Below are 12,926 nucleotides of genomic sequence, written 5' to 3'. Positions count from 1 at the left end.
AACCTTTTTATTCGTCCACATGGTAAACTGTCTCCACAGATACTTCGTAAAATGGTGGACTGTTTGCCTAGATACTACGTGAAATTGGTGGACTGTTTCCGTACATACTGAATGCAAATGGTAGACTCTTCTCGCATGTAGCCGGTCGCTATTCCCTTGCCCTGTACTTCCATCATAAACGAACCATTGTTTCAGTGACTGTGTACGGTTTACGAATTATACCCCTCCTGTATTTTATTCGTGCACGCATGTTCGCAGAAACTTTACAGCTAAGTCTGCCACACTGGTGGGCGATGATTGTCCGCAGACGCGTATCGCAGCCAATCAGCGTCTGTCTATCAATGGATTTTCTACGAACAATAGATGCCGATTGGCTGAGACACGTAGTCTGCAGTTAGTTTTTCGTCGAGGTAGACTTAGGTTAAGGTTAAGCGACGAATCTCGTCTAGGCTTAAGCCTAGTCCTGATGGACAAACGATATTTTATCCCTAACCCGCATACATGGTTCGCGGACGTGTATGTGTACGCGTGTATGTACATCGTTCTGGCTGTCAACCTGCAATGTACGTAGACCGTCTACGGACAATGTGTGTTAGCCTAAACTGGATTTTATGAATAATTGTTTGCAGAGTCCTTACAAACTGTTTACAGACTGTATCGATTTGTGGCGTCTAGGTTTGCGATAAAGTACCGTTGCTACTTTTAACGTCGAATTGCCAACGTAATATATATTCCGTTGTTTTAACAAAATAGTGGTATCCTTTGCTCAAAAGTAATGGTTTTCCGCGAGTCGTATCTCGATATATTCCAATCTATGTATATTACAACATGTATATTCAGTCGCAATATATATTTTGTTGCTTTCAAAGATAATGGTATCGTTTGTACGAGAGTAATGATTATTCCATGAGTCATATTTCTCAATGGCTATATACCTATATGTGTATTACTAAATGTATATATTGTACGCATATGTAAGTATACGTCCGTGGAAAAATATCCATTCTGCTGATGCATGCAACACACGAATATGAGAATTATATAAAAAAGTATACAGGAAGAATGCAAGTAATAACAAAATATAAAAATACCGACACATTAGGATAAGATCTTTTATTTTCGAAATTTGCAATACGATTAATCCCGTTCTTAATCATTTCAAACTTTGAATCGTATTGAATTCCGTAAGTACAATTAATTCTAATTACGTACGAAACGTTCAACAATATTATTCTCTTCTTAATAACTAATCAGTCATACTCCGTATACTCCTAAAAGTACTTCAGTCGTTACAGTCATGCAAATCAACGTGAACGCTGAGCAGAGTTTCATTAAAATTCATTTTCGGTAACAATAAGCATGATTAGGAGAAAAAAAGTTGCGAGCAAATTCGAAGAACGCGAGAGATTTGAAATGGCAGGCAATCGTTGTAAATATCAAGAGCTATGCGTATAATCTTCTCGTATAACATAATCGATATTCAACAGTACCGGTGTTATCGGCTTGAGCGAAAGACTCTAGAGTAATTCAAACTCATCGACGAATGCTTTAAACCAAGATTTGTAAACAATGAATCTATCGATCTAAAAACGATGCAGCCGTAAGAATTATCATGCGAAAAAAAAAGGATGTAATTAAACTTTAGCTAATATATTATAGTAATATATTACTTAAAAAGTTTGATTACACGATATATTTCCTTAAAAGTATTATACAATATCCTAAATCTTATTTCACGATATGAGTAAAAATCTCGCACTACATAGTTAGAAGACATTGTGCACCAAGTGTATTGCTATTCTTTTGTAATTACAAAACGATCTCGCATTTTCTGTACTTTTGTTCCGCAACGCTTCGATCCTATCATAAACACGTTAAAACCCCTGAAACACTACTTCATCCAATACATCTAGTAGAAGAGTACTAGGTTATAATATCGATTATTCTCCCAGGACTTATTGCTCGTTCTGATTCTCACATTTCCGTATTTTAATCAATCCAATTAAACTTACACCTATCATGTTACGATATCGCTCGTCGTCTTTTCCTTTCTTCCTATGTAAATGAGTGCGATGATTCGATTAATTTGAAATTATTGGAGTGTTTTACTTGATATATTCGATCTGCTCTACGTCATTCCCTTAATATTCTATCGTGTTACTCCATCGTGGTATCACGTTATACTTCTATTTTTAGAGAGTTTGTTCGTTAAAAGTTTGAAGCGTATGCAGGGGCAAATTAACCTTGACGCTGATAACACTATAAACGTCGGCCCTCGGAACGCTATAGGGGCACCAAGAGTCCTTATCAAGAAGAGTAGTAAACGAATAGAATTACATGAAGCACATTTGTTGCTATGCAAATAAACTGCGATAAAAATTTTAGCTTGGCTAAAACGATATTTGTCGAATATTCTTTTCACTCGAGTATTCGAATATTCCTACGTTTTCTAGAAACAACTGAATCCAACGAGGCTCTCTTACCACATGATACAATTCGCATCACATGATAGATTAGCCAAAGCGTGTCTAATAATCTGAATATTAATTTCCTATTGGTTTAACAAACATCACTTTAGCCAGGCAACACCTTTAAAAATTTGTATTTAGCTCAAGGGCTCCTAAACGATTGTTAGCTTCAGGCCCCCAAAGACTTAAATCCGCCACTGCATGCACGAATAGCTAGATATCGTACAATGTTTAGAAATGAAATAATGCTTTGCTAGCAAATATATGAACTTACCAAAAAGTATGATTCTTTGAGAGCTGGGAGTTTTTTGATGATGTAGTCGAACAATATGGAAATTATCTTATTTTTAATAAAGTAGCATTAGTTGCTACTAGTTAATTAATAGTGGAATTTAATCAATATTCTAATTAAAAGCCTAGTTCAAAAAATTGCTAATAAATAAACTGTCTTCGATATCGTGATAAAACGAAGAAAGAATATTTGATTTTATTTTCCAATAATTTCCATGATTGTATTAAGATTAATTACCTTTAATAATATATACGTTAAAATAAGAGTATATATGTAAAGTAGAAATATTACCTCATACTAAAAATATGCCGCCTCGAAGTATATATTCAGACTTTGAACTATTTTCTGATTGCAAATCGACTTGGACTTCTTAACGCCAGATCATTTAAAAAATAGAACGTCAAATCGCAATGGGTTCGAGTTTGGTAAACAGAAAAACTCGCTCATACATTCATTTGCATATCTCATAGAACATTCAAGATATCATGCCGCTCTGGTTTACAAAAATAAACTTCATCTGTAGCGTTTGCATGTGAAAACATGCGAAAAAAGAACGATATAAAAGCCGAATTCCTGGCTTTTTTACTTTTTTATCATAAAGAGGGATAAATTGCAAAGAACCAACAAATAAAACACGAACGCAACAAATAAAGCACGAACTCATCGAACAGCCAGGAGCGGTTTACCATGACGCTAATGGCACTATATGCATCGGGACCTAGAACACTATCAGCTTGTCAAAAAGATCGATAAATGATTATTAGAATTATATAAAATACGTTTGCTAACGTGCAAAGAATGGAATAAAAATTTTCGCTTGTCCCGAATATTCGGATGCCCATCAAGCACTCGAGTTATAAAAGATTTTTGCGTTTTTTAAAATACGTGAAAAACAATCGGATCCGACGAGACTCGCTTACCATGTAACTTTTGAAACGCTGTTTTGGAGTGGCCATTGCAGTGTGCGTATTTCGATTAGTGCATACAAAGTCAATAATCACCGTCTAAACGAATATATTTTGACAGATTAGCCAAAGGATCTCTAGACATAAATATTAACTTTCTACTAGGTTAACAAACGTCGATCTAGCCAGGTTACACTTTCTCAAATTTGGTTTAGCACAGGAATCCTAACATAATTATTAGCTTCAAACCACTAAAAAGGGAATCAAATACGTCACTGCGAGCAGCATGATCTGTGAACATCCGTCGCTAAGAACCAAACATACTCGTAAGCGTAGGTTTAACAAGGTTAGCGTATCTACGACTTCTAGGTTTTTATGCGCGTGCATTCTCGTGTAATGATAGATAACTCCGTCCCACGTTATTCCTAAATTATTCTAAAACGCCTTGCCGTAAGATTTAAATGTCTATCTGAAATCTGAAGTCATTTCCCCTCTATCGAACGGCAGTTGTTTTTCTATTATTCTTTCCTCTCGATCGACTTCACATATCATAGCACAGCCTCCGTAGCGTGCCCACTTAATCGACTAGTCACGTCTATTTGATGCATCTTGTTTTACAGTATTGTTTATTTGTTTAATCAATTTTCACGTAGTGTGCATGCTACTAAATTGTCTTATTTCCCTTCATCGTGCCCGTTGTTCGATCGCACTGGTACACGCAGTTCTTCAGCAAAAACTCTCTGTCTCTTTTTCTTTATCCCGATCGCGTTGATAACATCACATCGAGATTAGGATCATCAAGTCAGTCGCCGGCATTCTCTTGTGACCTCTATATTACGCCCGTCCCGCGATCCGGGCAAATCGATGCGGCAATGTGACCAGCCAATTAAGAGGGAAAGTTCAACGATAAGCCTTGGCTCTTTCTGCCCAGGCAAATAAGTCCACGCTGGGGATCGCTTCAAACATCGTACAGGACCTCAACTCGTTTCTGATGAAAAATGTAAAAAATGCATACGTTACTTGTTTGTCGAGCGTTGCACAAGCTAAACTCCAGACTTTGACAATATGTTATTCTTTTATGACACTATCCTGAACTCGTAAAATATACTTAGTAAAATAATTGGATATCAACTTACCCTGCTTGTGGTCGGAGGAATACATTCGGTTGCATTTCTGTGATGTTGTTACCATTATCGCAGAATATTCTTGCTAATGTTACATTGCGTATTTCTGCCAATTGTTCTGTAATGTAAATTTCAGCGCACTTAAAATTTGTCCTTTTATAATTATATTAAGCGTTAACGATGATTTTAGAAAAATGATTTCTTACCAACTGTGAAAGGTTGTGGCTGATTTGCAGAATCGTAGAAATATCTGTCGGTGCGACGAGTTCTGGAAAATTGTTCGGAGATCAAACAGCGGAAAGTTACACCTAATAATCCGTCCTCCGTTGGTCTCTCAGCCATACCACCAATGATAAGATCAACGTCATCTGGATGGGCGTAAATTGTGCGCAATTTCTTCGTCATCTGTTAACAGAATAAACAACAAATGTTTAAAAAGTTCAAGTAATTTATAAGTTGAAATATTTCTTCCTTGATTTCTTCTTTTCCCAAAAGATTTTATATTTAGAAAAATTTCATTAAATTTCATTAAGATAACGAATATATATGAAGCGTAAAAATTTTGTTGGCATATTTACCTCCATTGGAATGTAGTCTAGGAAATCATCGAAACTCTTCGCAGCTGGAAGGCCGCAATATTTGCGGTAATGATTATATCCGGGTAAACCGTGATCACGGCCACGCTGAATATCCAAGCTGATAGCATCTAAACCTAGGCTGTCCTGATTTGTAGCGAACAGTTTGCTTGTTACCTACAAAACACGAATAATTTGTTCTCATCGACTTCGTTTTGTACATTAAATTTTCAGCTTTGGATAGTTTATTTTTTATTGTTTTAAAATCGATGGTTAGATCGACTAGACTAGAGGAAGAGCGCATACTCACGTCTTCAATTATGCTGATATCCATCTTCTGACTGGACTGTGTAGCCATACCACGCAGTAAACCATCGAATATTTCATGCGACTCGATTATATTTGGTTTATAAAAATATTCCGCCAATGAAACTGTTTTGTTGATCTGACGTTTATTGTCTGTCAAGCTGTAACATAAAACCGTAAATAAAACCGTTAATATGCTCGTTATGTCTTGACTCTGATAAAATATTATTAGATTAAGTATTTAATGATCCTTTTATCTCCAACTAGTTCCTTATCGTTAACTAGCTACGTTTTCTTGTATTCACCATTTTCCTGTATCTATGTATCTGTGCAATAAACAATATAATCGCTTAACGAGTAGGACGTAGATCCCGCTACATTAGAATAACTAACGATGTTCGACCGTTCGCGGAGACGCGATCGCGAAGAAACGCGCCAACGAGAGTCGTAAATTCCCGTTACGATTTGATAATCGATGCCACGAATTGGTCGATCCCCTATTTCAGTTAGGATAATAGAGGTGGTTGAATCGATGATAACACTTACATAACGAATTAAAACACGCACTTAATTTCAACAACTTTGTAGGTGTAAGTAGTTACGCGTGGTGCGTGTAGATGTATTCTCAGCGAAGTGTATATAGTAAGTTAAACTGATGACTGATCAATGAACGGAAAACCGTCAAGAGATGGTGACTGATCTAAGTATGAAAAACCAGTGAAATTCGGTGACGATGTTGTCGCGGAGAAAAGTTCTTGATGGGTGTGTCTAGCGTAGGGGACCATCGGATTCGTTGATGGCAATTTTGGACAGGAAAGTGAGGGCAACTGTCATTGCTTCTAATTGAATAAGAAAAATCAAATGAGGTACATTGCCCGTGGGTGGTATTGTACATGGGAAAACCGCTTTCCCGTGTTTTCTCGGAATGAACAATAAATCTAACGAATACTTCAACTTAAAAGATACTTGTGTGGTCTGAAGGACTTTAACTATAAAAATGCGAAGATTTATGATAAAGTCCTTAAGATTATTGAGGAGCCGCAATCTGGCAGCCATCTCGGTCGAGGTATGAGAGGTATGTGGTTTGTGTAGAGAGTCATCAGACGTAACGAATGATGAAACCTTTCAATTTCTTAACCGAAGCATAATATTTGTTCTTGGATTCATGGATCTGAATAATATAATCGGCATCGTACGAATGACGATTACACATTCGATTCATTTTAAAATACAATATCGACTCACCTAATCTTTCCTTGTAACAAGGAATTCATAAAACGCAGAGCTGCTGTCGCGACTTCGTTACTGACTGCTGGCTCATCCTCGGAGTTGTAGTTACGGCTGTAGCTATTTCCAACGGCGAGACCAATCGCCCGAGTGTATCTCTTGCCCAGTAATATCGGCAGCCACTCTTTATACGTGATATGCTGAATTTCAGCAATTACTATACGCCTGGCTTCCTGATACAGCGTCTCATCTGACCAGTGAGGATTCAGCTCGGCGAGCTTTCTGGCGATTCTGTTGTGTTCACGGTGCCAGATAGTGTGTATCGCAGCCAGTTGTGGATGCGTATTTACACGATTATCACCTATAGCGAAGAAGTATTTTAATAGTAGAAGTACTTTACAAAATATGTAGTTTCGTGACACGATCGATACTGATTGTACGAACGATTCGTTGTTATTTTTTATCGCAGATCGAATACAAAATACGAATAATTACCAGAATCGTAACACCCATTCTTGCATTCTGAAGAGTTTTCAGCAATTGGCAAGAAATCGTGGTCGTTGCCCCTGTGAACGCGCAGCCGACCTCCTTCGAACTCACGAAGCTCGCGAGATTTCTTCAACGTAGAACCATAGATCGTAGAACCATCCAAGAAGTGACTCGCTTGATTCATCTATCATTGAAAATCACACTGTTGCATCTGGTACCTTCTAACGATTTATATACAGCATTTAATGGAAAAGTTAATTTACCTGTTCTATAGGTCCGAAAGTACAGTCTGACTTAAGGACCGGCAACGATCGCACGTAATTCATGCATCGTACGTAATGTTGGCCATAGACGGGATCTCGATCAGGTACTATAATCGCAGAACAATCAGGATGCATGTATCGAGGAGACAAGGCATTCCCGTCTGATCGACAGCATGAGATCGGTTTTCCCGACGATACTGTAAATAACAGTAAATCAAATGAGAACTTAAACGAATATTTTAGTTACAGTTATAGAAAATACATGCGTTTAGTCTGAGAGTTACAAATTTACCGTAACTAAGAATGTGTTGCAATTCTAAGATTAATAGAACATAATAGAATGGATATTAACATATAATACGTATTACGGTATTTTCAGTGCGGTATAAATTAATACATCGAGCTTATCGATTAATCTTATGTTAGTCTCGTTGATGCGAGGTACACCGCTTTGTAAATTTTTCCTACCGTTTTAGAACTCGATTTCCTAATCTTATAGAGCTACATGCTAGGTCTTAAGTCTTCATGCTCTTAAAATTACTTATGCACGAAGGAAATATTATTAAAATCTTCTTTCATCGTCTCTCGAATTTTATCATTTTTATCGTAATAAATATATTCTTCGTCTTAAATATCGTCTGAAACACTTACCCATCTTACGCATTGGAGTATACGAAATATCATTCGTGATAAATTGCGTCCATTGTACGACCGTCAACGTTCTGCTGACATCCGATTGATCGTTGGGTGTGGATAAAGCCACGCTTACGCTTCTAGCACCTGGCAGCGGCTTTCTCGTTTGTCCCATGCGTCTCGGTTCTTGAATTCCTGGTCGCCAAATGAAGCATTAGCCTCGCGTTTTTTCTTGCGATATGTCGTCAAATCGGAGTAATACCACAGTTACGTTTCGCAAAATGATATTCGAATCTACCAACCGGCACCGATATCGTACAAATTTGCTCGTTTCTGAACGGTATCGATCGACGAACAACGAAGCCGAAACGATGAAATAGTTGCATTCGAGACATTACGATTACTCCGATTTCGACAAGGTTTTGCATGTGAGCTTCGCCTATGCATGTGAAAATAGTGTTCGTACAGCGCGAGAGCGAGAGACTGATTCGCGACTGGTTTAACAATGCCTGATTCTGTATACCGAAATCGAGCTTTCAAATCCCTGCATACGAGAATCCCAAGCCTAACCGCGCCTATAAAACCTGCCTCAACTTGCGACCAATTCGTCAGAGACCAATCAGTAGATGACATCATGGAGTCTTCTGTCTACCGATCTATTCAACGATAATTGCTTTTCAACCGCGAACCGTTTCACCAGAATGTTCGTTTTTTCTTCGTTTTCGTTATCACGCACGTCCCAGCAGCCCTGATTGATCTCTGGATCTACTAAGATGCGGCAGCTCTCGCGCTGCAGAGCAGCAGTACAAAATACTTGTCTTCTACTTATTTTGCTCGACATGACGTTCTGATGCGTTATCGACGAAAACACGCGCGCTGAGAACGAATTAAAAAAGAGAAACCGGCTCACATTCGATTCTCTGTTACGACTACTGATTCTTTAGTTTTGCTTATTTATTGTTCTTAGAACGATCACGTCGAGAACGCTCGCAGAAGGAATCAAGTGACTTATCTAGGTGATAGGCTGATGAAGGTGCCCAAGTGAGAAAATCAAACTGGGAGCGATCGTCTCAACGTCCTATCGTGCATTCTGTATACCGCGTATCTCTTAGCTCTTTGATGTGCGATACATCGTGTCCATATTCTTTACGTCTTTAGATAAAAACTTTGATAAATACCAAGATCGTCAACGATACGTTCAATATACTACGTTTCACCCTATCACAAGATCCTAGAACCGCGAATGACTCCCAATTCTCATTCGCTTGTCTCGGACACCTTTAACGAGACCCGTATACCGCAATCAACAGAAAATATTTGAACTAGTGTTACAATAATAAATATGATACATTATTAGGTATATCCGAATTAGATTACATACACATTCTACTGCTGGATAGAATCTCCCGACCGGGGCACCCTATTGTAGGCAGTATTATTCACTGCTACACTCAGGCATTTTATGCTCTATGTGCCTTATCGCACAACAACTGTAATGCAAATCACAGAATATAATTTGTTAAGCCAATCGACGAACGTTTTTTTTTTTCTGTTTTCCATCCATTAGCGCCCAGGGATCAGAGAGTGTGTTCGTTTTCATATTTACATATACACAAATGAGATATAATGTATAGATTCTTTAAGCTTTGCTTTGCGTCTGTCATCTGTGTGATAAATATGTATGGGTGTATGATTTTCCTGTTTCGTTGTTTGTGATCGTATATAATTGTGCAAGGTGTCATTGTGAGGACTAGGTGGGTTAGTGGGTCGAGGCTGGTAACTCGCGTGCACCACCACGCAATTTGTAACGATTTCCAGTCGTCAACAGGAAACGGTCGCCCGTTTTCCTTCGTTTCATCACAGAGTTTACCAATTTTTCGACTTTGCTCGACATCAACGGCCGACGAATGAAAGGAAGAGTTTTGAGAATGCAACGAACATGAGATGCGATGATACCATTCTACGTGTATCCTTGGTAAATGTAACGTGTCTTGTCTAAAAAGCGAGCAATTATGCAAGAAGCCTGTTTGGAACCGAAGTATAGTGACAGTCCTGCGGTCGATTGAAATTCAATTAATTGTGGCGGAATTTTTAATTCGCCCTAAGAATTATGTAAGAAGTCCAGTGTAATGTCCAAGGTGTCCTAGAATTATCGTCGTAAAATTAATCAAAATTACTTATATGGAAATATAAGAGCAACGTCCTTGAATTATTCTGCAGAAACGCGTAACGGCGAAGGTTCGAGTACAGCGAAGCGAGATGCACAAGGTACTTCGCGTGTTTATACCACGTACGTCTCTCGTCTCTTCTTGGTAAGCCTCGAGAATTTATCGTATTACCGTTCCTGTTCGTGCTATTTTATTAGACGTTTATACTACCGTGTCCCGACCGAAAATAGGGAAAATAACGAAGTTTACCACGCTACACGAAATGTTCAATATTGTAACGAATATCACAAAAGCGTAGACCTTTGGAAGAAGGAATTCTTTAGAAATTCTCGTACGCTTTGTACGTAGGTTAACGCGTTCCAGAAATATGAGGTCACGCTTCGACTTTACCTCAAGTTTTGACTACTCTTCTTCTTCTAACAACACGCATACAAGCTACCTCCCTTAGACATATAAATATCGCTAACGATACGACAAATGTTTCAGACAGAAGCTAAACGAGTTTACAATAATTTTTGCTAAATTAAAAATTTAAAATTAGAATAATAGTTGCGTGGAGAATATACAACGACATTGTGCACGCGTAAAAGAAACTTTACTCGAGTGTAACAGCCAAAATTGTAAGTTTCCGTACATTTTTTGTCTACACGAATAAAAGAATCAGTCGTTGAAAGCTTCATTAATCCAAAGTATAATTTTCTTCGCAAATTCTACCGAAACAGCGATTTTTGTCCGTAAAATATTCAGTTTCCGAACGCATTTGCAGAAAACAGTTTGCTCGGCAGAAATTGCTTGAAGCGAAGCGTTCGCGCGTAATCTTTTATTGCTTTCTTGCAGTATCGTGCAATTTGTCAACGTTATATGTATATGTTGATAACTACCAAAGTACCGAACATACAATTTGTGTATTATTGCACGACGTTTCTAATTTGTTTATACGTATGACTGTACCGATGTAAACCGAAAGTCAAGTCGATAGGCAGACAGAAATAAAGATATACCAAAACATTTCTAGGACACCATGTACACGTTCCAGCGTTACAGCCAAATTGCACAGTTTCGTCTTCTTCATGGACGTTCGTAAAGACGATCAGATATGCGGCACGTGCACAGGGACCGATACATCCCACGACGCAACAGATGAAAGTGATACATTCCGCAAGACGAAAGATGAAAATGCCACATTTCGCAAACACAAAAGATGAAAACGACACATCCCACGTCGCAAGATGCGTGTCCAGCTTATATAATATGTATACTTGGCTAACTGCATCTCGCATTTATGCAGACAAATACTACTCCGTTTCGTTGGTAAGTTTAATGGAAGCGACTGCGCATCGCGTACCATTGGAAAACGTGGTGGAAAGTATTCTTGGATCGTCGGCCGTTTCGACGCATACCAGATACAAAATGAGATCGTTTCTCGAAGAATCTACCACGAGAAATCCGGCAACGAGAAGAAACGATCACATAGATAGACGACAGAGGAATCAGGACGGATGCGTGAGAGGAGAAGAAGGAAGCGCCAAGCGACCAGAGGCTGCAAATAATTGTACCATTATTATTCCACACAAATAGGCCACGAAACACGGTATGGTGAAGCCAAAATATATCTCGAACTGTTCTTTTGTCTATTTCCGTTTATCTCGTCCGTTCGAAAGCCCGAGCAGCGTACGAATGTTAAAGACAAGAGAAAAGGACGCGTGTCGCGCTAATAACCGAAATCGTGAGAGCCAATCGAAAAACCGACGATTTAAACAGGGCCGACGTAACAATTCGAACGTAGCGGCGATCGCGATCGTACGAAATTCTCGCGACTTTCCATCGCACAAAATGGGGACTATGTATAACGAAATATGATAGACAAGTCCTTCTATTTTTTTTTTTTTTTCTTTCTCTATTGATAGTCACATGGTAGGAAAAATCCTTACCATCAAAATATTGGGGGAAGAGAATTCTGGTGTACGCGGTCATCGCACTACCCCAGCTTGGATTTTCGACGTTGTTGCAAGCACCGTCGATGCTTCGGTACTTGGCCGTGAGATCGCAAATCGGGTGTCGCAACGTCGGACAAGCTGAGTCCAACGGAGTCCCCTGAAGCGACAGCGTTGATATGTAACGAGCGCAATCATCTTTCTCCAAACCAAATCTGTAACAAACGCCAGTTGTTTCTTATAAATATATTAAGTACGCGGTAGTAGAATGTGGACAGACGTCCACGGACTTGTTTACTATCCGTCATAATAACATGCTATTAAACCAGATATTATCATCTATAATTTATAGAATGCTTAAGGTATTACCATTATTGATCTTTGTAATAAGACAGACAACGTTCTATCGAAGATTTCGTACTTCAGAGGTATGTTGTGGTAATATTCAGACGAATTCTTGCGAGCTTAATATTATAACGATACGTAATACATTAACCCTTTGCGATCCTACGTCGAGCCAACTTCGATATTCTATTTCGTTC

General features: G+C 38.6%; 1 protein-coding gene across 5 annotated transcripts in view; it reads right to left on the bottom strand.

The window, feature by feature from the left end:
- Window positions 1-1,098: 1,098 nt before the first annotated feature.
- The window catches only part of LOC126873913 (peroxidase-like), a 34,049-nt gene continuing 22,221 nt past the window's right edge, over window positions 1,099-12,926 (bottom strand). For all 5 annotated transcript variants that reach the window (XM_050635277.1, XM_050635275.1, XM_050635274.1 and 2 more), the window contains exons 4-13: window positions 12,382-12,599; window positions 8,301-8,477; window positions 7,650-7,846; window positions 7,393-7,570; window positions 6,916-7,258; window positions 5,675-5,831; window positions 5,368-5,541; window positions 4,996-5,194; window positions 4,802-4,907; window positions 1,099-4,653 (exon numbers count right to left, since the gene is read on the bottom strand). In XM_050635277.1, coding sequence (XP_050491234.1) covers window positions 4,566-4,653; window positions 4,802-4,907; window positions 4,996-5,194; window positions 5,368-5,541; window positions 5,675-5,831; window positions 6,916-7,258; window positions 7,393-7,570; window positions 7,650-7,846; window positions 8,301-8,477; window positions 12,382-12,599 — 1,837 coding nt within the window. In that variant the 3' untranslated portion in view covers window positions 1,099-4,565. The remainder of the gene's footprint in view (window positions 4,654-4,801; window positions 4,908-4,995; window positions 5,195-5,367; window positions 5,542-5,674; window positions 5,832-6,915; window positions 7,259-7,392; window positions 7,571-7,649; window positions 7,847-8,300; window positions 8,478-12,381; window positions 12,600-12,926) is intronic.

This window comes from Bombus huntii, chromosome 15 (assembly GCF_024542735.1).
Source record: "Bombus huntii isolate Logan2020A chromosome 15, iyBomHunt1.1, whole genome shotgun sequence".
NCBI lineage: Eukaryota > Metazoa > Arthropoda > Insecta > Hymenoptera > Apidae > Bombus > Bombus huntii.
The sequence above is the reverse complement of the archived record's forward strand: the minus strand, read 5'-3'. Positions and strand labels throughout refer to the sequence as shown.